At 44.6% G+C, this 27,976-nt stretch overlaps 1 protein-coding gene across 1 annotated transcript in view; it reads left to right on the top strand.

Moving 5' to 3' along the window:
- LOC126319774 (ras-like GTP-binding protein Rho1) overlaps positions 1-27,976 on the top strand; it is a 275,497-nt gene that overhangs the window by 180,673 nt on the left and 66,848 nt on the right. The window contains exon 2 of the mRNA XM_049993520.1: positions 22,326-22,413. Within this exon, the coding sequence (XP_049849477.1) occupies positions 22,326-22,413 (88 nt within the window). The remainder of the gene's footprint in view (positions 1-22,325; positions 22,414-27,976) is intronic.

Here is a 27,976-nt window from a genome sequence, read left to right as displayed (position 1 = left end):
CGACAAGTTTTATGTGCCTTATGTAGCAAAGACAAGACCAGCCGAGGAGATACGCTCTGAGCTCAATGCTCGTTTTTTTCTTCCCCTTTTTTTTCTGCAAAGAATCTCTGAATTTATCACAGTATACGAGCAGCCCTGTGCCAGGAACCTATATTTGATCGTTTTATTCGTTCTTTGAACACATGCTGCACACTGTCTCTTGCTCAACATTTTGAGCAGAACTGAAAATTGGTTTCTGGTATACGGAGGTAGCACAGCGATAAGACACTGACGGTGGTTCGTAACAACACCCGGCCATCCACACACACGATTCAGGATGTCCTAGGAGAAATGGTCAGCATTCAGACATACGACAGAAACGCTCATTTGAAGCAAAAAACTGCATGCATACAAATGCCCTGTTCCGAATGGTTTCCGAGAGAGAGCACATTTAATTTAAATTAGTTATTAGGGCTAGAGGCACTCGTGTATGTTTCTTACCCATCCAACACCTATGACGTTTCTTTCCAGTCATAACTATCTCGTTGTTTTCAATCTCTTTGCTCATGACACCTATCCGCCTTTTATCTAGCCTGTTGAGCGCGCAGCTGTAGTAGTGCGACGACTGAGTGTATTAGAGAGAAGCATCGGTTAACTATGTTTGTACAAGCGCCGGCTAAAATGCCACCCATCCACACCAATGAGGAATACGCTGATACGTTTACCACTTCAGTAATGGTAGTGCTGTTGTTACTGTCGAACAATACCGTCGATGCATTCGGACACGTCGAAATCGTGATCGTATAGTGTTTACCAGAGTTTTCATCAGATTTCTTGAAACAGTTGTTCTTTTCCTCCTGGACGTGAAGTACTACAACCTGTGTAAGAAGAACAACACGTAGTTGAAAAGGAGCAGAGTAGTCATTCTATCAGCACACAATGACTTTCTGCAAGTATTTTTCAATCGGCATTTTTAAAATGCAGATTGTAACATTTACTAATTGTTGTACATCTGTTAATCTGAAAGTGTAGTGAACAATACATAAAATAGATAAGAATGTACATTAAACGCGTTCTTCCTCGGATACCGTTCGAAATAGGACATATGTTCATAAGAAGCTTTTTGTTTCAAATAACCCTTTATGTAGTATCCACGAATATTAACCATTCCTCATGGGACAACGCGTATAGCGTTTCTGTAGTTTACCTAATTCGCTTAAAGTAATTACCGGGATGCTTCTTTTGAAAGGGCACGGCTAATTCCCTTCCCCATTCCGAGGTAGCGCTTCGTCTCTAATGATCTCGTGGTCCATTGGACATTGAACTCTCATTTTCCTTCACAGAATTGATTTTGCTGTTGTCTAAGCAACTAAGGTTTCTGAAACGAAGAGGAAATAAAGACTGGTTCCAGTTTAGACTTGCTGCGTGAAGTGTACCCGCATTACGCAACTGTGGCGCCGTTCATGCAAATCACGTGATTCAAATGGCTGTGAGCACTATGGGACTTAACTTCTGAGGTCATCAGTCCTCTAGAACTTAGAACTACTTAAACCTAATCAACCTAAGGACATCACACACATCCATGCCCGAGGCTGGATTCGAACCTGCGACCGTAGCGGTCGCGCGGTTCCAGACTGTAGCGCCTAGAACCGCTCCGCCATCCCGGCCGGCAGAAAACACGTGAATCAGGGTCACATATAATCTATGCCTGTATGTGGTGGCAGATTCCGGGTGCAATGTTTTGCCTGAGACAGCTTTGAGTGGAAATACTCATTGTTTTCACTGGGAGGAAATATCTTTCTGCCAAGCTGGATACGTCAAATTAGCGACGACCGTTTTCGTATGGGAATGCTCAAAGCATTGATTTCTAGCAGTCGTCTGTGTATTGTGGTAAAAATATAATTTAACTATTTGACGGTATAGATCGTAGTTCTTTGTTACTATTGGTTGATACTCGGGTTCATAATGTTTGCTATCTTCAAGTCTCTCTTAAAGGTACGATAAAACAGAGATATGAAAAGTCAGAATATTCAGATGTAAATGATACGATATGCCGCTGTGTAACATAAACTTCGCCATGAATGAATCAACCATGTAATTCACGCTGCTAGATGCAGTCCTCCTGAAATGTTTCCATACATTTCAGTCTTCAGCTGGAGGCGTTCATATTCTTCCTGCATTTTATTTAATTTCATCCTCTAGTCTTCTATCAACAGGACGTCTTGGTTTTTTTGTGTCTCTTGAATTGAATCAGAGTTATTCCTTGGTCCATCTACCACCTGTTCATCCGTCTACACTTTCATTTCAGTTTCATCGTACCTGTGATTACGACTTCCATAACGTTCTGTTCCCTGCTCCTCTTGTCTGCTGTTCAGTATCTTCAAGAATTCCCGTCATAGGTTTCTCCCTTACTCGATGAGAAAGCCTCAGATTTTGCATAGATTTGTCTTTGTCGAAACTATTAATAAGATATATACCCTGACTAAAAACTTACAATTCGAGACAAACTTGATAGGAAACTTAGTTTTGAATATCACATTTCGTTTTTTAAAAGCATTCCATGTCAGTTACACCCTTTTGTTTATTTTATTTGCTCTCTTTTCAGTCATGGCCTTAAAGTCTACGAACCGCAGAAACACATCATCTGATTGTCTATCTTTATTCTTAACGCGTATTATTTGCTTTGATGAGATTGTAATTCTATCACAAACAGCAAAGAATTTGGAAGAACAGCTGAACGACATTGAAAATATTGTGTCTTGAAATGATTTCATGAGATATATAACAAAAATTAATAAAGGAAGGGTAATGAGACGTAGTCGGAATAAACGGAGCGATGTTAATGGAATCAGTATATAAAATGAGATACTAAAAATGTTCGATGAAATCTACTATTCGCACAGCTAAAAAACTGACTACGGTGAAGTAAAGACGATATGAAATGCAGACTGGAAATAAAAATAAAAGCGTTTTAGAAGGTGGTAGGAATTCTTTCCTGAAGATATTTATCTGGATTGTAGCATAGTACGAAAATAAAACATGAACGATTAACAGTTCGGACAAAAAGAGAATAGAAACTTTAGTGTTGTGCCACTTCAGAAGAATGCTGAAAATTAGACGGCTACATGAATTAACTAATGGAGAGGTACCGAATTGAATTTGGATAAAAGAAATTTGTGGTAAAATTTGACTATAAGATGGTATCGGTGGACAGGATATCAAACCAAATCTTGACCACTGTAAGCAGCAGTGAAAGTAAGTTGCAATGGTTATTCAGAGATGAAAATGCTTGCTTAGGATACACTAGCGTGCAGCGCTGCATCAAGCCAGTATTCCGACTGAAGATTAGAACACGTGTAGAATATTAAGACTGTTTAGTCTTGTTTTTATTCACTAAGATACAAATTAAGGTGATGTATGCTATGAGCGCCGTGTTAATCTTGGGTGCAACTGTAGAGGAAATGAGATGAAATAAAGTAACAGTAACTTTTTGTTTGTTTGTTTATTTATTAGTGCAATCACCTCCTAGCCTGACAAAGAAGTAGTAATTGTGGGAATCAAGAACGCAACTTTGCCTGTCCATGACGCTTCCATTTACGTTAGTGCTGCTGCGTAAAAGGAGCGTGTACCCTTCGTGGCCGCCACAGAACAACGGTTCTGCCGCTTGCCAGACGCGTCTGTGCCAATTTCAGTAAGTGTGTTCCCCCACGCACGACGTGTGCAGCCATTGTCTAGCAGCAGGTGGGTGCATCCGCTCCATTCATACCTCGGCTGTGGCAACCCGTAGGCGTGCGAGGCTACTCCTCTGAAGGACAGTTCTCCACTGTCCGTTCCCGCCGATGTCTTGGCTGTGGTGTCGAGGAACTCATTAGCTGAGCTACAGCGAATAGCAAATGACGGCCCCTCCGTATCCAAAGATAAAGATAACGAAGTAGCAGTAGCCCGACGAAAATTCTCCTTAGGCAAAAATCCCAGAGGAATATTAGAATATATCTCAACCAGTAAACAGTCACACTTTACAGTGGGGTACAGTTGCACGGAAACGGAAAACTTCGAGCGGTACGTTCAGCCAATCACACATAAAGGGAGCAACATCATGCGAAAAAACTTTCAGTGCCTTCAAAGCTAATGGCGCTAAGCACTATGGAACTTAACTTCTGAGGTCATCAGTCCCCTAGACTTAGAACAAATTAAGCCTAATTAACCTAAGGACATCACATACATCCATACCCGAGGCAGGATTCGAACCTGCGATCGTAGCAGCAGCGTGGATCCGGACCGATGCGCCTAGAACCGCTCGGACACAGCGGCTGGCTCCAAGCTACTGATAAGGTATGATACATGCGGTGAGAATAGAGACAAAACCATTTTCGTCGCCATGATAGGCATCGCAACGAGCTTCTGGCTGCACAGGTATTTGTGAGTGAGGGAACAGCCAAACTGTGGCCACAGAAGGGTGGCTCAGCTACTTAGACACACAAGGGTTTGGCACAACACCGACCGATACTTCGCTGATGATTTTCGGGATCTATTCGGTAGATATTACGGTAAGATGCCGTTAGGTTCCCTATTGATTTCGTAAAGGGGTTTGACACCACTGGCAAATCGTGGAACAACGAAAACCAACCACTGTCAACCTCCTACACTTGATATTAAATACGTTGCAGAATGAATGGGGCAACAGTGGAACGTGCGGGAGTACAACTATTGTCTAATATTCACGAACGCCTAGCCGTGAACTTGGCAACCATCATTCAGTGCGTCATGTTTCTTAACAAGACATGGCCCTTAGGTAGCTTACCCGCTCAACTTCAACAGGAAGGACGGCATATGTACCGTATCAGTGTGTTGTACATGAGCATCCAAAATTATTTTCATCTATAATGTCCATTATGGAGCTGTTGAACATATCGAATCAAACCGACACCTAGAGAAACTTGTTAGTAATTGCGAATGCTGGAAGACAATAATCAGTGGCGCTAATATTTCCGCGACAAGTAAAAGAGAAACACGTAGGGGTACGACTCTTACCAAATCCTACTCCCGAATCGCACACAGCATAATTGTAACAAGGTGAATGTGAAAGGTGAGATGCCACCGAGTGTAACGAATGTTGTGAAAGATGTTCGTAGGAAATATTTGATGCGAGTGTTCTGTTCGAGGATGTGCGTATGTAGCCAATATCTCAGCCCATACAAGCAGAATCTGCACCTCCACATTAGGAGCGACACGGCGACCCCTCCCCTCTTAACCTTCTAAGAAGCAGCAACCATGTTAGTAATTGAGCTGAGTGATAGATTTTATCTTTTTAGGGTTTCGTACCTCAATCGGTAAAAAACTGAACCCTAGTTGGATTACTTTTTTATCCATATGCCTGTCCGTACGTCCCTCCGTCTGTTTAGACCAATTTTTTTCAGGAATGAATAGATGTATCCACTTCAAATTTATGTCGCATACTATGATCTATAGCTCCTGGCAGTATAAAGAATTTAAGCTTTTAAGTCAATACAATTAAAAGATACTCAAAAATTCACTCATCAAAACCTATAATGAACTGTCTGTATACATAAATAAGTTTGTACGAAACCGTCGGAGCTTGGATCATACTTGCCCTTGTCCAATTTTTTCAGTATTCATTCTTTTTTTAAACTGTCATTTTCTTAATTTTTACCAGTACATACCCATATACAGGGACCGCGCTAAAATACGGAAACACTACGAGAAATGTATGCTTGAATATAAAAGCAGATGATAGCCAGGGCTGCAGATGGCGCTGTTGTGCACTGAAGAGCCAAGGAAAATGTTACAGCTGCCTAATATTGTGTAGGGCCCCCGCGAGTACGCAAAAGTGACTTAACAGGACGTAGCATGCACTTGACTAATGTCTGAAGCAGCACTGGAGTGAACTGACACCATGAATCCTGCGGGACTGTCCATAAATCGGTAAAAGTACGAGGGGATGGAGGTCTCTTCTCAACAGCACGTTGCAAGGCACCTCACGTATGCTCAATAATGTTCATTTATGGATAGTTTTGTGGCCAGCGGAAGTGTTTAAACTCAGAACAGTGTTTCTGGAGCCACTCGGTAGCAATTCTCGATGTGTGGGGAGTCGCAGTGTCCTGCAAGATTTGCCCAAGTCCGTCGGACTTCGCAATAGACATGAATGGATGCAAGTTATCAGATAGGATGCTTACGTACGTGTCGCCTGTTAGGGTCGTATCAGGCATCCCATACCACTCCACACCATTACAGAGCGTCCACTAGTTTGAACAGTACCCCGATGACATGCAGGCTCCATGGATTCATAAGTTGGCCTTCGTTCCGAAAGCCCATATCGATTATTTTTCGTTGGACGATTCTCACGCTCCATACCCTTACATGTCCATCCTCTCGCTAGAATTTGAAACGAGACTCTTCCAACCAACTCCTGGAAATTGAAATAAGAACACCGTGAATTCATTGTCCCAGGAAGGGGAAACTTTATTGACACATTCCTGGGGTCAGATACATCACATGATCACACTGACAGAACCACAGGCACATAGACACAGGCAACAGAGCATGCACAATGTCGGCACTAGTACAGTGTATATCCACCTTTCGCAGCAATGCAGGCTGCTATTCTCCCATGGAGACGATCGTAGAGATGCTGGATGTAGTCCTGTGGAACGGCTTGCCATGCCATTTCCACCTGGCGCCTCAGTTGGACCAGCGTTCGTGTTGGACGTGCAGACCGCGTGAGACGACGCTTCATCCAGTCCCAAACATGCTCAATGGGGGACAGATCCGGAGATCTTGCTGGCCAGGGTGGTTGACTTACACCATCTAGAGCACGTTGGGTGGCACGGGATACATGCGGACGTGCATTGTCCTGTTGGAACAGAAAGTTCCCTTGCCGGTCTAGGAATGGTAGAACGTTGGGTTCGATGACAGTTTGAATGTACCGTGCACTATTCAGTGTCCCCTCGACGATCACCAGAGGTGTACGGCCAGTGTAGGAGATCGCTCCCCACACCATGATTCCAGGTGTTGGCCCTGTGTGCCTCGGCCGTATTCAGTCCTGATTGTGGCGCTCACCTGCACGGCGCCAAACACGCATACGACCATCATTGGCACCAAGGCAGAAGCGACTCTCATCGCTGAAGACGACACGTCTCCATTCGTCCCTCCATTCACGCCTGTCGCGACACCACTGGAGGCGGGCTGCACGATGTTGGGGCGTGAGCGGAAGACGGCCTAACGGTGTGCGGGACCGTAGCCCAGCTTCATGGATACGGTTGCGAATGGTCCTCGCCGATACCCCAGGAGCAACAGTGTCCTTAATTTGCTGGGAAGTGGCGGTGCGGTCCCCTACGGCACTGCGTAGGATCCTACGGTCTTGGCGTGCATCCGTGCGTCGCTGCGGTCCAGTCCCAGGTCGACGGGCACGTGCACCTTCCGCCGACCACTGGCGACAACATCGATGTACTGTGGAGACCTCACGCCCCAAGTGTTGAGCAATTCGGCGGTACGGCCACCCGGCCTCCCGCATGCCCACTATACGCCCTCGCTCAAAGTCCGTCAACTGCACATACGGTTCACGTCCACGCTGTCGCGGCATGCTACCAGTGTTAAAGACTGCGATGGAGCTCCGTATGCCACGGCAAACTGGCTGACACTGACGGCGGCGGTGCACAAATGCTGCGCAGCTAGCGCCATTCGACGGCCAACACCGCGGTTCCTGGTGTGTCCGCTGTGCCGTGCGTGTGATCATTGCTTGTACAGCCCTCTCGCAGTGTCCGGAGCAAGTATGGTGGGTCTGACACACCGTTGTCAATGTGTTCTTTTTTCCATTTCCAGGAGTGTATTTCCGATCAACAATAGTGCAATGTCGGTGTTGACGGGTCCAGGAGAGGCGAAAAGCTTTGTACCGTGCAGTCATCAGGGGTACAAGAGTTGGCCTTCGTTCCGAAAGCCCATATCGATTATTTTTCGTTGGACGATTCTCACGCTCACACTGGTTGACGGCCCAGCACTGAAACCTGCAACGATTTGTGGAAGGCTTGCACATCTGTTACGTTGAACGATTCTCTTCAGTCGTCTTTGGTTCCGTTTTTGCAGGATTTTTTCCCACCCCCAGCGATGTCGGCGATTTGACGTTTTTCTGGATTCCTGATATTCACACTACACCCGCCAAATGGACGTACGGGAAAACTCCACTTCATAGTTACGTCTGAGATGCTGTGTCCCATCGCGCGTGTGCCGACTATAGCACCACGTTAAAACTCACTAAAATCTTGGTAGCCTGGCTTTTTAGCAGCAGAAACCGATGTAACAACTGCGTCAGGCACTTGTTGTCTTATATTGACATTGCAATCGATGTGACGTATTCTGCCTGTTTACATATCTATGTATTGGAATACGCATGCCTATCCAGTTTCTTCGGCGCTTCAGTGCAACTGGCCAGGAACGCCATCTATGCAATGTCGCCAGTACGTTTCAAGTGTCAATCCTGGTCATAACAGCAGTGTACTGTGTAGTTGTGGGTGCACTACGTCTGAACTGAGTGAATTCAGACTTCGTGTGGTGAGTCCTTACGAAAACAAGATAAATCGTGTCGAATATTTATACCGCATACAGTGACAGCTTAAAAAGGACATCTCCAGTGTCACAATGTGGGCGAAAGTGTGTCTTGAGTGATTGTAACAGACGGCCTGTCGAGACGAGTGTGATGAAAAATACAGGGACGACCGGTGCAAAAGCAGAACTAGATGTCGCGCCCGCGAACGTTGTCAGCACACCACCATGAAGCGTGCTCCATAAGCGTGAATATTGAAGGACGATCTAGAATCCAAAAACCACTCATCAGTGATGTAAATGCCCCAAACAGGACAACGCAGTGACAAAGCCATAAAATCTGGACTAAGGATAAATGGAAAAAAGTCTTTTGGTCTGGTGAGTCTTGTTTCACACTGTTTCCAACTTCTGGCCGAGTTTAGGTCCAGAGAGTGAATGGTGGCAGGAGTTCGGTGATAATTTGGGAAACCATATGGTGGTATTCCATGGGAGCCATGTTTACTCTGCAAGTTCGTATTCATATCAAGGATTATTTAACCATTTTGGCTGGTCAGGTCCATCCTAAGGCAGAATGTTTGATCCCCGTTGGTAATGCTCTGCCCCAAGATGATAGGGGCCCTGTTCACACGTGTGACATCGTCCGGGATTGGTTTCGAGAGTACGAGGGTGAATTGCCACATGTCAATATTACTGAGGCTCCCTGGTCTACTTCGGAGAGAAAGGTGCGTGATCGCTATTCACCTGCATATTGTTATCTGAATTAGCCACTATATTGCAGGAAGTGTGATACACAGTTTCGTTGAAAACCATGCCGTACTTCCATTCCGAGACGACTAGAAACTGCTCTGAATGCCAGTGGGTCTCTTAACTGTATTATGCATGTTAATGTGCTGTGATTTCGATGTTTCCATATTTTTTCCATCCAATGTATTCTCTGAGTATTAATATCAATAAGTAATAATTTTACTATTATTTAGTTCCTATTGCTCCTATAGTTTTATTATAAGTTTCGTTAGTATGCCAAAACAGAACTGTATCAGTTAGATCCTGTAACAACTTCGGAAATACTTGCAAAGTAGTAAACGTAAACTTGACGTGTGTGACCTGGCGGGGAGTCGTTATCGACGGACCTCCGAGTGGCCCTCTGCCAATGGCGTCAGCGGATGAAGTATAGGGGGACGTCAGTTTCCGTGACCTGGAGCCGCTGCTATTCGACCAAGTAGCTCCTTCACTGGCACTTCAAGGCTGAGGGCACCTCGTTCCAATCCTCGCTTCAAGGTAAAACCCCTGGCAAGACCAGAAATCGAACCCTGGCCCTCTGCATGGTAGACAGCCGCGCTCAAAATTTCTTTTTTTTTCGCTCTAAGTCATTCAGCTATGGAGGAGGGCACTTCTAAAGAGGACATGCAATTACCTATAGATGAGTTGTCTACAACTGGCAACCTATGTTCATTCTCGGCATCGCAATGGAGTTAATACATGGTCTTCATAACACGGGCAAAGACGTAATCTCTCTTAACGGCAATGTGGATCCTAGACTTTGTTTCCTCCCCTCCTGTCCTACCCCCTCTCTTTCTCGCTGTTAAAAGTAACGGCGCTGTTTCTTCTTTTTTGTTTTTGTTTTTTATTATGCTCAGTAGTTCAACAGATAGGAAAACTCTAAACACAAGAAGATACCTGGTAGTTTAAATTTTTGCTATCTCTTTTTTTGAGGTGACGAAGAACAGCCACATCGTACAAATAGTCCAATAAAGCATTCTGTTTGAGTCTTAGATAAATAACAGATAAGAAATTTAATATTTGAGAGAAATAAATTTTAGTTCTTGTTGTGTTTCTTTAAAATTGCAACTGTTCATTTCTCTGCTTCTGTTTTTGTAAACCAGTAAAGTTATTTAAGTGAAAACATTTTACAGAAATATTATCGTATAATTTGTTATGTTTTTATGCGTTTTTAGTATTACTCTGTGATATAAACTGTTCTGCTAATTATTGTATTATTTTGTGTCTTTAAATGTAGTGTATACTGGGCTCTCAGAACATGGCAGTCTATTGTTCGATGTGTACAAGTGGCCCTAGTTTGTAATCAGCATGTGGATGTGTACGACAGTCTAGAGGTGAAATGACCTCACTTGTCTTTCCGAAAAACGTTCTAATGAAGTGCTGTAGTGTATACGTCTTTTTTATGTTTCCCCAGGTGTAATCTCTTTCGATTTTCACCAACAGGTGGCTCTTTGTTTATTATACCGGACAACAAATAGTTAACAGTGTCATCTTGCTTACCTTCGACGGCTATTGACCCAAAAGTTGAAGGTTCGATTATTGTGCGTCATATCTGAATTCTATGAAAGATATGGAAAGATCTGGAACAGGATGAACACTGGCCTGAGAGATCAAAAGCGATGCGCTTTTTTTACTTACCAGCGATGTTGCCACGCGAGTCACTTAAGTGGAGCCAAATCGAAATCGTAGCTCCAACCTGTAAGCCACAAAGCTTTACATTCTCCTTTACGTTTTCATTGGACTATGCATTTGTTCATATAAGTGCAGTTCAATAGCGTTCAATTCCATTCTTAGTGGACTCATTTGCGCCCGAAAAGAAAGGAAGATTTTCGCTATACGTCCGGACAAGCATGATGTTAGTAAAGAATAAGCACGAGATTGGTGATAAAAGGAAGCACATTGGCCATGTCTTTGTCAACGTACCCGTATCGAAATTTGACTTAATCGATTTAGGGAAATCCCGAAATCATAAATGTGTGGCCAGAGAGAGATTTGATCGCTCTTCTTTCGACTTTGAGTTTGGTATCCTTGCGTTCTTGCGACCACGTAGTTCTTTTCTTTTCCTTTTTCGTTTTTATTTCTCCATTGTTCCGATTCCTCAAAGATAATTCTCTCATCTAATCAGTTTCATTTTGACACGTACTGAAACGTCGCCTTTGGAAAATTAAGAATGACTGTGCTGGTAAACCTCTACGTTATTAGATTTTCAAACAGTTGTGCAAAACTGAAAGTACTCAGACATTTCTCTATTTACTTATTCTGATCATCACTAAACTGACACACAATATTTTCAGCGCAAAGCAATCTGACTATCAATAAATACTACAAAAGAATGGCCCTGACTAATAATAAACTATACCTTTCATGAATCACTTATCTCATAAAAATCTTCATTACTCGAACTACTGCGATTCAGCGAGCGCCAATACTGCCAGCTAAATAAAAGATTCTAACTACGGAAGGCACTAACTACTGACATGCGTAGTCACCAAATAAAATATTTTGATAGAGAACAAACAATCAAACAATGTATTTACCTCAATAATGTTCAAAAGTCATATATATATATATATATATATATATATATATATATATATATATATATATATATATATACACTCCTGGAAATTGAAATAAGAACACCTTGAATTCATTGTCCCAGGAAGGGAAAACTTTATTGACACATTCCTGGGGTCAGATACATCACATGATCACACTGACAGAACCACAGGCACATAGACACAGGCAACAGAGCATGCACAATGTCGGCACTAGTACAGTGTATATCCACCTTTAGCAGCAATGCAGGCTGCTATTCTCCCATGGAGACGATCGTAGAGATGCTGGATGTAGTCCTGTGGAACGGCTTGCCATGCCATTTCCACCTGGCGCCTCAGTTGGAGCAGCGTTCGTACTGGACGTGCAGACCGCGTGAGACGACGCTTCATCCAGTCCCAAACATGCTCAATGGGGGACAGATCCGGAGATCTTGCTGGCCAGGGTGGTTGACTTACACCATCTAGAGCACGCTGGGTGGCACGGGATACATGCGGACGTGCATTGTCCTGTTGGAACAGCAAGTTCCCTTGCCGGTCTAGGAATGGTAGAACGATGGGTTCGATGACGGTTTGGATGTACCGTGCACTATTCAGTGTCCCCTCGACGATCAGCAGAGGTGTACGGCCAGTGTAGGAGATCGCTCCCCACACCATGATGCCGGGTGTTGGCCCTGTGTGCCTCGGTCGTATGCAGTCCTGATTGTGGCGCTCACCTGCACGGCGCCAAACACGCATACGACCATCATTGGCACCAAGGCAGAAGCGACTCTCATCGCTGAAGACGACACGTCTCCATTCGTCCCTCCATTCACGCCTGTCGCGACACCACTGGAGGCGGGCTGCACGATGTTGGGGCGTGAGCGGAAGACGGCCTAACGGTGTGCGGGACCGTAGCCCAGCTTCATGGAGACGGTTGCGAATGGTCCTCGCCGATACCCCAGGAGCAACAGTGTCCCTAATTTGCTGGGAAGTGGCGGTGCGGTCCCCTACGGCACTGCGTAGGATCCTACGGTCTTGGCGTGCATCCATGCGTCGCTGCGGTCCGGTCCCAGGTCGACGGGCACGTGCACCTTCCGCCGACCACTGGCGACAACATCGATGTACTGTGGAGACCTCACGCCCCACGTGTTGAGCAATTCGGCGGTACGTCCACCCGGCCTCCCGCATGCCCACTATACACCCTCGCTCGAAGTCCGTCAACTGCACATACAGTTCACGTCCACGCTGTCGCGGCATGCTACCAGTGTTAAAGACTGAGATGGAGCTCCGTATGCCACGGCAAACTGGCTGACACTGACGGCGGCGGTGCACAAATGCTGCGCAGCTAGCGCCATTCGATGGCCAACAGCGCGGTTCCTGGTGTGTCCGCTGTGCCGTGCGCGTGATCATTGCTTGTACAGCCCTCTCGCAGTGTCCGGAGCAAATATGGTGGGTCTGACACACCGTTGTCAATGTGTTCTTTTTTCCATTTCCAGGAGTGTATATGTTCATGACATCCACTGTTACAAATTTGCTTTTTCTAGCGGACACACGTCCAGATCGTCCGCTCTCAAAACTCCGCCATCCCTCTCCTCACATCCACCACTGCTGGCGGCTCAGCTCCAACTGCACAACGCTACGCACTGTTCATGTCCAACCGCCCACCACTACCATAGCGAATATTCCAGCAATGTCAACCAGCCGCAAATTGCACACGGCACAATCAGTGATTTTCATACAGAGCACTACGTGGCGCTACCAACATAAAAACCTAAACAGCCTACTTACACTATGTTAATACTCTAAGAAAAAAAGAAACGGAGCACCACGAAGGAATTATCAGAATAAAAAGTAAGTTGGTAGATGTGATGCAGTACATGTACAGACAACAAATGATAACAATTTCAGAGAAATTAGATGATTTGTTCAAGAGAAAGAGCTTCACAAATTGAACAAGTCAGTAGCATGTTGATCCGCCTCTGACCCTTCGGCTTGGCACTGATTGCTGGAGTTTTTGGATGTTGTTATTGTTGTCTTCAGTCCTGAGACTGGTTTGATGCAGCTCTCCATGCTACTCTATCCTGTGCAAGCTTCTTCATCTCCCAGTACCTACTGCAACCTACATCCTTCTGAATCTGCTTAGTGTACTCATCTCTCGGTCTCCCTCTACGATTTTTACCCTCCACGCTGCCCTACAATGCTAAATTTGTGATCCCTTGATGCCTCAAAACATGTCCAACCAACCGATCCCTTCTTCTAGTCGAGTTGTGCCACAAACTTCTCTTCTCCCCAATCCTATTCAATACCTCCTCATTAGTTACGTGATCTATCCACCTGATCTTCAGTATTCTTCTGTAGCACCACATTTCGAAAGCTTCTATTCTCTTCTTGTCAAAACTAGTTATCGTCCATGTTTCACTTCCATACATGGCTACACTCCAAACAAATACTTTCAGAAACGACTTCCTGATACCTAAATCTATATTCGATGTTAACGAATTTCTCTTCTTCAGAAACGCTTTCCTTGCCATTGCCAGTCTACATTTTACATCCTCTCTACTTCGACCATCATCAGTTATTTTACTTCCTAAATAGCAAAACTCCTTTACTACTTGAAGTGTCTCATTTCCTAATCTAATTCCCTCAGCATCACCCGATTTAATTTGACTACATTCCATTATCCTCGTTTTGCTTTTGTTGATGTTCATCTTATATCCTCCTTTCAAGACACTGTCCATTCCGTTCAACTGCTCTTCCAAGTCCTTTGCCGTCTCTGACAGAATTACAATGTCATCGGCGAACCTCAAAGTTTTTACTTCTTCTCCATGAATTTTAATGCCTACTCCGAATTTTTCTTTTGTTTCCTTTACTGGTTGCTCAATATACAGATTGAATAACATCGGGGAGAGGTTACAAACCTGTCTCACTCCTTTCCCAACCACTGCTTCCCTTTCATACCCCTCAACTCTTATGACCGCCATCTGGTTTCTGTACAAATTGTAAATAGCCTTTCGCTCCCTGTATTTTACCCCTGCCACCTTTAGAATTTGAGAAAGAGTATTCCAGTCAACATTGTCAAAAGCTTTCTCTAAGTCTACAAATGCTAGAAACGTAGGTTTGCCTTTCCTTAATCTTTCTTCTAAGATAAGTCGTAGGGTCAGTATTGCCTCACGTGTTCCAACATTTCTATGGAATCCAAACTGATCCTCCCGGAGGTCCGCATCTACCAGTTTTTCCATTCGTCTGTAAATAATTCGCGTTAGTATTTTGCAGCTGTGACTTATTAAACTGATAGTTCGGTAATTTTCACATCTGTCAGCACCTGCTTTCTTTGGGATTGGAATTATTATATTCCTCTTGAAGTCTGAGGGTATTTCGCCTGTCTCATACATATTGCTCACCAGCTGGTAGAGTTTTGTCATGACTGGCTCTCCCAAGGCCGTCAGTAGTTCTAATGGAATGTTGTCTACTCCGGGGGCCTTGTTTCGACACAGGTCTTTCAGTGCTCTGTCAAACTCTTCACGCAGTATCGTATCTCCCATTTCGTCTAATTCTGTCCAACTGGCGCGTAGATAATTAAAATCGCGAGTTGATTGGAGGGCCCTGACCATAATGCTGCAGACGTTCTCAGTTGGGGACAGATCCTGCGATCTTGCTGGCCAAGACAGGATTTGGCAAGCACAAAGACAGTAGAAACTCTTTTCTTCTGCGGGCGGGCATTCACTTTCTCAAATATAAGCCAAGGATGGCTTAACCTGAAGTGCAACAAAACGGGTCGAAGAACGTTGTCGACGTATCGCTGTGCTGTATTGCTGCCACGGATAACATTAAAAGGGACTAGCCATAAAATTAATTTTAGTTTTGTTGTAGTCTCTAAATTCCAGCGTCTAGTTATGCTGTATCAGCCTACCTTTCAAATATTGAGGGATTTCAGTAGCTGATATCACCTGCACCATTCTCTTCATAGACATGTAGAATCATAATCTATATATTGAACCTATTTATCTACAAGTTCCATTAATTTATTTATTTAGTTGCTAAAAATCAAAGTGATAACTTGTGAGTAAGGGTACGAAATGAAAACCCAATGACGATATCTAAAGATTGCGCCAAAGTTAGTGGGTAAGAGAAGAGACAGTTTCCTGGTAATACATGGCTTCAGAGACCCCTGAATGACTTTCTAGGCTAAAGTTTCATATGCTGCTGCACGAGAAATCAATGAAGGCTTCGAAGATGCCTACAGCGAGGGTTGACTGACAAGTAGTGCCTCCACCTTCGTAACTCTTAAAAGGTTGGCAGCATCGGTATGCGGCAGGTACTGGTTTGTTTCGTAGCCTCTTCTCTACAGCTCCAGTTGGCGGGAAGCCTTACCATTTAACGGTTGTGTTGTTACAGTGTAAAGTGTGGAACGCCGCGCAGACGGTCGGTCAATGCGATTTAACCAACGTGCAGCATTTAATTCTTGACAGCAGAAGGTGTCACCCCAAAGGAGACTAATCAGAGAATGATAGCAGCTTATGGTGATTGTGTTGATGTGAGTACTGTGCGTCGTTGGGCGAGTGAGTTTAAAGATGTCCCTTCTTGAAAACGGGGATGACCTGTGCCCTTTTCCAATCCTTTGGAACGCTTCGCTCTTCTAGAGACCTACGGTAAACCGCTGCAAGAACGGGGGCAAGTTCCTTCGCGTACTCTGTGTAAAATCGAACTGGTATCCCATCAGGTCCAGCGGCCTTTCCTCTTTTGAGCGATTTTAATTGTTTCTCTATCCCTCTGTCGTCTATTTCGATATCTACCATTTTGTCATCTGTGCGACAATCTAGAGAAGGAAATACAGTGCAGTCTTCTTCTGTGAAACAGCTTTTGAAAAAGACATTTAGTATTTCTGCCTTTAGTCTGTCATCCTCTGTTTCAGTACCATTTTCTTCACAGAGTGTCTGGACATTTTGTTTTGATCCACCTGCCCCTTTGACATAGGATCAAAATTTCTTAGAATTTTCTGCCAAGACAGTACATAGAAATTTACTTTCGAGTTCATTGAACGCCTCTCGCATAGCCCTCCTCGCACTACATTTCGCTTCGCGTAATTTTTGTTTGACTGCAAGGCTTTGGCTATGTTTATGTTTGCTGTGAAGTTCCTTTTGCTTCCGCAGCAGTTTTCTAACTCGTTTGTTGTACCACGGTGGCTCTTTTCCATCTCTTACGATCTTGCTTGGCACATACTCATTTAACGCATATTGTACGATGGTTTTGAACTTTGTTCACTGATCCTCAACACTATCTGTACTTGAGACAGAACATTTGTGTTGAGCCATCAGGTACTTTGGAATCTGCTTTTTGTCACTTTTGCTTAACAGAAAAATCTTCCTACCTTTTTTAATATTTCTATTTACGGCTGAAATCATCGATGCAGTAACCGCTTTATGATCGCTGATTCCCTGTTCTGCTTTAACTGATTCAAACAGTTCAGGCCTGTTTGTCACCAGAAGGTCTAATATGTTATCGCCACGAGTCGGTTCTCTGTTTAATTGCTCAAGGTAGTTTTCAGATAAGGCACTTAAAAAAATTTCAATGGATTCTTTGTCCCTTCCACCCGTTATGAACGTTTGAGTCTCCCAGTGTATATCCGGCAAATTAAAATCTCCACCCAGTACTATAAAATGATGGGGAAATCTACTCGAAATATTTTCCAAATTATTCTTCAGGTGCTCAGCCACAAAAGATGCTGAGCCTGGGGGCCTATAGAGACATCCAATTACCATGTCTGAGCCTGCTTTAACCGTGACCTTCACCCAAATCATTTCACAATTCGGATCTCCGTCAATTTCCTTCTTATCGCTATAATAAACACGCCTCCCCCTTCACTGTCCAGCCTGTCTCTGCGGTATACATTCCGATCTGAGTTTAGGATTTCATTACTGCTTACGTCTTTTTTGAGCCATCTTTCTGCCCCTAGTAGTATATGGGCGTTGTGACCGTTTATTAATGAGAGCAGTTCTGGGACCTTTATATAGACGCTCCTGCAGCTTACTACTAGCACATTAATATTGTTGTTCCCTGTTGCATTCTGCCTACTCCTACCTTTCCGCGTCTCAAGAGGCGTCTTGTCGGGCCTAGGGAGGGAATTCTCTAACCTAAGAAACCCCCATGTGCAATCCACACGTACTCCGCTACCCTTGTAGCCGCTTCCGGCGTGTAGTGCACGCCTGACCTATTCAGGGGGACCCTACATTTCTCCACCCGATAGCGGAGGTCGAGAAATTTGCTCCCCAGCTCTCCGTAGAATCGTCTGAGCCTCTGGTTTAAGCCTTCCACTCGGCTCCAAACCAGAGGACCGCGATCGGTTCTGTGAACGATACTACATATAGTTAACTCTGATTCCACCCCGCGAGCGAGGCTTTCCGCCTTCACCAATTCCGCCAACCGCCTGTACGAACGGAAGATGACCTCTGAACCCAGACGGCAGGAGTCATTGGTGCCGACATGAGCAACAATTTGAAGTCGGGTACACCCAGTGCTCTCTATCGCCGCCGGCATGGCCTCCTCCACATCTTGGATGAGACCCCACGGCAAGCAGACAGAGTGAACACTGACCTTCTTCCCCGACCTTTCCGCTATTTCCCTAAGGGGCTCCATCACCCGCTTAACGTTGGAGCTCCCAATAACTAATAAACCCCTCCCCCCGTTTGCCTGCTCGGACCTTGCTGAAGGAGCGGCCACATGTCCACTCACAGGCAGAGCGGGCGATGCCACACGGCCAGCCTCCACATTGCCCCTCCGCCTCGTGCGCCGCGAACGCCGCTGAACCCGCCACTCCCCTTGGGGAGAGGGTGGCCCAACCGCGCCCGGTACCCGCGAAGATGTCTCGACAGCAGGGGCAGTGGGTGAAGCATGTAACACCTGGGGTGTACCTTGCGACGCACCAGACTCCCCACTTCCGCTATATTCCGAGGCAGCAGCCTGAAGACGGCTGACCGCGGCCATCAACTCGCTCAGCTGTTCGCGAAAAGTGGCCAGCTCCTCCTGCGTCCGTACACAGCAGTCACAGATCCTATCCAACCTATGGAATCAATTTACTGAAGAGACTTAATCAACTTTTAACTAGACTGCTAATTCACTAAAGGCGGCTGATTATGGACTAAACTGTGATTGCTAACCACTTCTTGTAGAAAACAATGAAAATAGCACTACCTGTCTCTGACCCGTATTCAAAACGAACACTAGCACTACTGGCACTATGGCTGACTAAAGGGACTCTCTCTGACTGTATTCAAAACAAACACGAAATCTATGTAACACTATTAATAGCATTCCACAATTAAAGCTTCCTATAAGCAAAAACACACGGAAGAAGAAGTGACAAGTAAGAAAAATACAATTAATACTTAACGAGAAATCCTACTTTCTGAGGCCAAATAACTGTGGTGGGTGTTTTATTCACCAAATAACGAAGGCTCCCAACATCAAAATAGTACGAAGTGAACCCCTGTTAGTAACACAATGAGCAACACTTAACAAACTTTAATTGAAAACGTCAGCTCCAATGAAGGAGAAAAATACAGCTTTTTATGATATTATTAGTTGCGTAAGGAAATACGTAATGAATAAGGTAAATAGCCTCTATTTATTCCCTTAAAAGTATTTTTGATGTGTTTGTATGTATATATTTTCACAAGCAAATGGATGTCAATGTTTTGAATTGTTGTTTCACTTCTCACCACTTTACCACACAAAAGTGCTGAAGGACATATATTATTAAGTTTGCTTTAGCCATTAATGAATTTTGGCTTTGTTTATTTCCGCAAGTTCGACATTGTACTCCGACTTTTGTATCACTCATAACTTTACTTTCATCATTCGGTGCTGGGGTAAGCGAATGGACGTGACATGACGTGACGTGACTATCTACTACGAATCGGCTGTTGTAGCAGCCGATCGATGTGGCCGAGCGGTTCTAGACGCTTCAATCAGGAACCGCGCTGCTGCTACTGTCGCAGGTTCGAATCCTGCCTCAGGCATGGATGTGTGTGATGTCCTTAGGTTGGTTAGGTTTAAGTAGTTCTAAGTTCTAGGGGACTGATGACCTCAGATGAATAAGTCCCATAGTGCTCAGAGCCATTTGAACCATTTTAAATCTACTGTTATGTGTACGCTCTCAAGGAGTCCTCGCTCGCTAATCATCGCCGATTTCATTGAGATTTGTAGTGTTTCTAGAACTTGGCCAGAAATGAAAGTCACAAAAGTGGGATCTGCAGGCCTAGCGTTAAGAAAAAGAAGCATTTGTGGCGTTGTTCGAGGTAAATATGACCAATTTGTCTTACTTATTTTTTCAGGGCACTGCTCGCTGCTGTAAGTAGAGTACAAAAGAGATCGTGAGTCGTCCGTTCGAGCTCCTATGTGGAAATTCTTTTTTCTTCATTTTTGTTCATTTTTGCGTGATATGTACTGCAAATGAACCAAAATAATGGTCCGTTTATTTGTTTTATTTATTTTTATTTCTTTAGAAAAAGCATGAAAGCACAGGTAAGGGAAAATATGGGAACTACAAATAAATTTCCGGTAGGGAATTATAAGGCATACTCGAAGACTTCGCATATACACTGAAGCACCAAAGAAACTGGTATAGGCATGCGTATTCCAATACAGAGATATGTAAACAGGCAGAATACGGCGCTGCACACGGCACCGCCTATATAAGGCAACAAGTGTCTGGCGCAGTAGTTAGATCGGTTACTGCTGCTACAGTGACAGGTTATCAAGATTTAAGTGAGTTGGAACGCGGTGTTATAGTCGGCGCACGAGCGATGGCGCAGAGCATCTCCGAGGGAGCGATGAAATGGGGATAGTCCCGTACCACCATTTGACGAGTGTAGCGCGAATATCAGGAATCCGGTAAACCATCAAATCCCCGACATCGCTGTGGGCGGGAAAAGATCCCACAAGAAAGGACCAACAACGACTGAAGAGAATCGTTCAGCGTGACAGAAGAGCAATCCTTCCGCAAATTGCTGCAGATTTCAGTGGTCGGCCACCAACAAGTGTCAGCGTGCGAACCATTCAACGAAACATCGTCCATCTGGGATTTCGGAGCCGAAGGCCCGATAGTGTAGCCTTGATGACTGCACGACACAAACCTTAACGCCCTGCTTGGGCCCGTAACACCGACATTGGATTGTTGATGGCTGGAAACATGTTGTTTGCTTGGACGACTCGCGTTTCCAATTGTATCGAGCGGATGGTCGTGTACCCTTATGGAGACAACCTCATGAATCCATGAACCCTGCATGTAAGCAAGGAACTGTTCAAACTGGTGAAGACTCAGCAATAGTATGGGGCGTGTGCACCTGGAGTGATATGGGGCACCTGATACGTAGAGATACGACTCTGACAGGTGACTCTTACGTAAGCATCCTGTATGATCACCTGTGTATGCATTCATGTCATTGTGCATTCCGACGGAGTTGGACAATTCCAGCAGGACAGTGTGACACCCTACTCGCCCAGAATCGCTACAGAGTGGCTCCAGGAACACTCTTCTGGGCTTATACGCTTCAGCTGGCCACCATACACCCGAGACATGAACATTATTGAGAATATCTGGGATGCCTTGCAACGTGCTGTTCAGAAAATTTATCGGCAGCCCTGCAGGCTTCATGGTGTCAGTTCCCTCTAGCACTACTTCAGACATTAGTCGAGTCCATGCCACGTCGTGTTGCGGCACCTCTGCGTGTTGGCGGGGACCCTACACGATATTAGACAGGTGAACCAGTTTCTTTGGCTCTTGAGTGTAACATTGGGTTCTTTTTTTATTTCACGGTTGATGATAGACACGTAAAAACTGGAGAAGTTATTGTTTGCGTACATTTGCCAAGAGCCGCTCGCATGTCAAAATGAGACAAACGATAGTCTTGTACATTTTAAGTGCGTTCTCTTCTTGAAAAGCTATTTTCACAGTCCCCTGCGGGCGCTGTTTCTACACTCATTTCTTGGTAACTATTTGCAATTTTCTTTTGCCTTTTCTTTTCAGCCCTTTTAAGAAGATATTAGTAAAAGCAGTATATTCAGCGTTACTTCGGTTTATTCGCACTGTGAGTAACGCAAGAACTGAAAACAAACAAATTAATAAAAAATTCTCAAAGGAAACATTCTACTGTGTATGCGCTGCCTTGGAGCTCCTACGTCTGTCAGTTTCAGGTCTAGTCAATCTCTGTTTGTCAGTAATTTGGATGAAATTTGTGTTGGCGAGTAGGCGCGGCTTTATTTTGAGGTAACTACGTGGAGCCACGCTGGAGACCATTCTGGCATTTGGCACCTGTGTGCGTATAGCTGTGTACCACAGCTGGCGGAGCACGCAGCACTGTGCATCACGTGAACCTACGACAGCTAGACAATTTACAGTACAACGGTCTCAATTTTCAGAGTGCAGATGTTGAAGAGGTCGGAGCTGTGGCTGCAGCGAGCGTTCTCTTGTTGCAGGTGTACACGCCTACCGGCTTCGAAAAGTACGCGTCGACGTACAACGTGGCGGACTACAGGATCCGCTTCGCCGTCTGGGACACGTCTGGTGAGTGCGCATGCGCGGCGCGCCGCCTGCACAAAGCGCGCTGCCAGCCCGCCGACTGCCCGCCTTTCACAGCCGCAGCCGCTGCCGCCTCCCCGGTCGTCGCTAAGTAAGCGTGGCGCGCGGGCGCGGGCGAGCCCTCATTGTGGCCCGAGATTACTTGTTACGGAGCGCGGCCCAGGTGTGTGCACATGAAAGCGCTCTTAGAAACGATGCCCTTCTCACCTGCCTGCTGCGCTATTCATGAATCGCCTCCACGTAAAGGATGAGCGTGGAAGCCAGACACATCACAACAGCGATCGATCCGGCCAGAAACGGAGGCAGATGTCGGTGGGGACTGTCAGAACATCGTCTGGAAAGATTAATCAAAAAGATGCCGATGGTTATAGCCAGAAGTTAAATACATCTAGAACAAGGGTTTCGTAAGCTGTTACTAGAATTTCCTTAGGATACTTCGAACGAATCCGATAGTTTTATAGATTTATTTCCCTTCAAAATCACGCCAGACATATACTGTAAAATACCGGGTGTTCAAAAAGTCAGTATAAATTTGAAAACTTAATAAACCACTGAATAATGTAGATAGAGAGGTAAAAATTGACACACATGCTTTGAATGACATCGGGTTTTATTAGAACCCACCCCCCCCCCCCCCCCAAAAAAAAACAAAGTTCACAAAATGTCCGACAGATGGCGCTGGGCAGCAAAACGTCAGTGACTGCTACCGTGACGGGTGAGAGGTACGCCGATACGTTACAGAATCGCATCATCCCCAGCCTGGCTGATAAACACCTGCCGCAACGTACGATGTTTACTCAGGATGGCGCTCCACCCCATTTTGCTAGACGCGTGAAAGATCTCTTGCGCGCGTCGTTTGGTGATGAACGTCTGCTCAGCCGCCACTTTCGTCATGCTTGGCCTCCCAGGTCTCCGTGCGATTATTGGCTTTGGGGTTACCTGAAGTCGCAAGTGTATCGTGATCGACCGACATCTCCAGGGATGCTGAAAGACAACATCCGACGCCAATGCCTCGCCGGACATGCTTTACAGTGCTGTTCACAACATTATACCTCGACTACAGCTATTGTTGAGGCATGATGGTGGACACATTGAGCATTTCATGTAAAGAACGTCATCTTTAATTTGTCTTAATTTGTTATGCTAATTATTGCTATTCTGATCAGATGAAGCGCCATTTGTCGGACATTTTTTGAACGTTTGTATTTCCTTGGTTCTAATAAAACCCCATGTCATTCCAAGCATGTGTGTCAATTTGTACCTCTCTATCTACATTATTCCGTGATTTATTCAGTTTTCAAATTTATCCTGACTTTTTGATCACCCGGTATTTAACACTTTTGACTTTCCAGTGATTGTACAACAATGTTGCTCCCCGCCTAATTCCGCTCTATACATCGCTGCATTCGTCAGTCCGAAGTCTGGTTTTGAAGCGGCTCTCCACGCTTGTCTGTCTTATGCAAGCCCCTTCTTCTCTGCATTAATCCTGTATTACCAGATTCTCGTAAAATTTACGATTGCAGTCGGTATCTCTCCGTTCTTCCGGCCAATCTGGACACTTCAGTGACATTTGCTCATGAGTACCTTCATGGAAAAAATAGTTGATAACAATGCCTGAATTGTTCATTGCCTGACACCAGTGGTTTGCTGGAACTGGTGCCTTTGTCGTGAATGTTACGAATGTTTGCTAATGGTGTGCCTGTTTCTAATAGTCGCCATACTTGTTATGTAGAATTTCTCAGTGTGGCATACTACGTGTAATGTCAAGCACGCACAATTGGGAGAGTTTTACGTTGTGTCACATTTTGGTCTTCATCAGTGCTAATCTCGTCTTTTGCTGCTAAAATTAGCACAATGTGGGTGGCTCTGAGTTCGATTTTGACACTGATATACTGGGCAATTAGCTTTAATAAGCTGATAAACACATAATGGGGAATTCAGTGAAGAGGAATCTTTTCTTCAGCAAGTTAACGTTGTATGTACAGATGACAGTGATGTAGACCCAGGCGCTGAAATAGCAAATGACGACCCTGTTGAAGAATCCCGGGGTGACCGTGAAGAAAGCAGAAGACTCTCTACTCATTTTGTGGATACATACTCTTGGAGTCATAATAATTATAGTAATGTGTGACTAGTGAATATCATGAATTACGGCTTCTTTTCCCATAACATTTGGAGCAGTGAAATTGTCATTATAAAACAGGGCATTTTGTACCTATTTTGTATGTAACATAGCAATGGAGATCTAATAACTGACTAGCGAATAACATACAGTGTTTTAATAGTAACTTAACATTCCCCCCCCCCCCCTCCAGTATTCTGGGATTAATATTAAAACCTGCACTCACTTGAGCTTGCTTATCATAATCAAGTCTTGGTCGCCATTTACTCATTTTACCCCCTACAATTTCTTCCAGTGAGAAATTCATTATTTTTTAATTATCACGGCGTGTTATATCAACCGATCCCTTCTTTGGGTCAGGTTATGCTATAAATTTCTATTCCTCGCGAACGAATTCGCCACCTCTTCAGCAGCTACCCGATCCTCTTAATCTTCAGCATGCTTCTGTAGCACCATATTTCAAAAGCTTCTATTCTCTTTTTCTCTGTCTCGCTTATCGTCCGTGTGTCATATCGATATAACTGTACAATCATACAAATATTTACAGAAACAATGTCCTAATATTTATATTTATATTCTATGCTAACATGTCTTTTTCTTACTACTGTAATTCTGCATTTTATATCCTCTTTAGTTGTATCATTATTAACTTTTTGCTCTGCAAATTGAAAAGCATCCACATGCAACCCATTTCCCAATATGATTCCATCACCATCGTTTGATTTAATTCGAATGCTTTCCATTATCCTTGCTTAACTTTTGTCTTTACAATCTCTCTCCAAGACACTACCTATTCCATTCAGTTGCTCTTCCAAGAACTTTACCGCGTCTGAAAGAATTACGTTGCCATATGCACATCATAAAGTTGTTATTTCTTCTCCCAGATCTTTAATTTCCTTTCCAGATATCTCCTTATTTTGCTGGACTGTTTTCTCAGTATACAGATTGAATAACTAACAATTACTGCATCCTTTTCCTGTCCTTCTCTTCTAACTGCAACATGGTTCTTGTACAAGCTGTAGATAATCTTTCTTTCCCCGTATTTCATCTCAGCTACCTACATACTATCATACAGGTAACTCTGTTCTACATTATTAAAACTTCTGTAAATCTACATTAGCCATAAAAGTACGTTCGCCGGTTTCCAACCTGTCTTCTATGTCATGTCTCATTTTAATTCAGTCCTCTGCAAGTCACCCTGTATTTTACTTCAAGCAACTGTCTTTTGCAACTGCCCTATATACAACAATAACACCCATGGGCAGCCTCATTACGATTCCGACGTTATCCACTAGAACGTTTTGAACAGTAGGAGTAGGGGACTGATGACCTTAGCTGTTTAGTCCCCCTTAAACATCACAACAACCAACCAACCAACCAACAGTAGGAGACCTGTAATACACTCTTGGAGAGTGTCAGAAATAATTTTGAAGGGAAGCGTTTTACAGGGTTGCTGTTTGCGTAATCAGTGTTTCTTCGTAAAAAGTGGATTTCGTAAGCCACTTCTCACGAATTAATGGGGCATATGGCTCATTGTTATAAGTGGAAAACCAGATTTAATTGAAAAATTGTACTCTAGATGGACAAAACTGCGCAAACACAACAAAGGACTACGTAGAGCCATTCCCTTGGATCGGAGATAACTGCAATAAAAATACCGGATGGTTATAATAGATTAAAGTGCAGTTACTCAAAGAAGTCCAGTATGCGCTGTAATCGTAGTGAGGCAGCGAAACTTGGTAAAATTTCTAATGCGTTAATGACGAAACGATTTACGCTGTAAAAAAAAATATTTCCAATTGTGATCGCTAGTTGCCAATGTGGCACTGTGATTGATTTTATTATTAACAACCGTTTTCACAGTTGGTTCAATATGAGCAGCGGAGACGGCGACGAGATGCTGCATCCGTAAAGCGACGTGATCAACAGATGCTTGCAACAGTTCCGGTGGGATCTGATCAACTTCTTTCTTTACGCTGGCTTTCTGATAAGGTAGAGACCGAACGCGTCCAGGGTAACGCGTTCTTGTAATTATTCTGAGCCAAAAGTCACATGGATTCAAATCAGGTGATTTACAGGCTATGCATCTGGAAAATCTCCGGACATAACAAGCTTGTGAAGCTTGCGTTAACCAGGTCTGCCACTGCGCGAGGAGCATGAGACGTTGCCCCCATCTTGTATGAAGACAGTGATTTCCACACATCTGCACTCTTCCGAAGCAGGAGTCACGCTGTACAACAAGATACTGCTAACGTCCAGCCGTTGTGGTACACCTGACAGGCCCCCTGGTCGTATTCTCTTCAAAGAAGAATGGACGGAGAATAAAGATGCTTGCGAATCCACACTACACAATCATTAATGGCGAGTGCAGTGACTTCTTGTGCACAACACGCGATTCATCACTACTCCAACATCGGGATTTCTGTGTATTCACTGCACCGTGTAGTGTAAAATGTGTCTGATCACTCCACTGAACACTGTCATATCATGTTTCATCAGTTTCGATCCGTGGCGGGAACCGAGGAGCAGATTCAGAACCTTGCTGCGGATCATGAGGTTTCAGTTGCTGCACCATATGGATCTTGTACGGACACTGGTGTAATATAGACTGTAAAACTTTACGTGCTGTTGACCATGGAACGGACAATTCTCGTGACACTGCACGAGCACTAGCGCTACCCAGGGCACGTGCTGCATGGTCAGTTACAGCAACAGCTATGTCGTCAGTGACTCCCACCGGCATTGGAAGTCTTCCTCTTCGAGTGTCTACAAAGCTCAGACGTGTTTTCGAATTTAATTAACCAACTAAACTAAACTCCTTCGGAACAGGCCTCGGAACACCCTAACGGTACTGACCGACCGCCGTGTCACCCTCACTCTATAGGCGTCACTTGTTCCGCATATGGAGGGGCGTGAGGGCAGCATACCGTTCTCCTTGCTGTTGTCAGTTGTCGTGACCGGAGCCGCTACTTTTCACATAGCTCCTCAATTTGCCTCATAAGGGCTGAGTGTACCCCACTTGCCAACAGCGCTCGGCAGACCGGGTGGTCACGCAAGTGCAATCCAGCGCTTAACTTCGGTGATCTGACGAGAACCGATGTTACCAGTGCGGCAAGGCCGTTGGCTTCGAATTCCGTTATCATCTTCCTTAAACCATTTAATGGCATCATACATCGGGCCTCTGCTCAGACCTCTCAGTTGGTGACACTCTCTCAATGCAGTACTGTAATCGCTGCCCTTCACGTAAAACAGTTTCACTTACAACGCGCGGTCTGTCTTCTCGATAGCCGTACTGTCCTCTTACGTAATGGCTTCTCAAACGACAGCGTGGCTGTCGTACCGTCTTCCAAACGGTGTAAAGCGCCAGATTTGCACCTGGCGGCCAAAATTGGAACTAAGGTTTTCCAGCCTATATAGCTTCCACAT

Source organism: Schistocerca gregaria, chromosome 2 (genome assembly GCF_023897955.1).
Source record: "Schistocerca gregaria isolate iqSchGreg1 chromosome 2, iqSchGreg1.2, whole genome shotgun sequence".
Lineage (NCBI taxonomy): Eukaryota > Metazoa > Arthropoda > Insecta > Orthoptera > Acrididae > Schistocerca > Schistocerca gregaria.
Note: the sequence above shows the minus strand (reverse complement) of the source record. Positions and strands in the feature narration are given on the sequence as shown.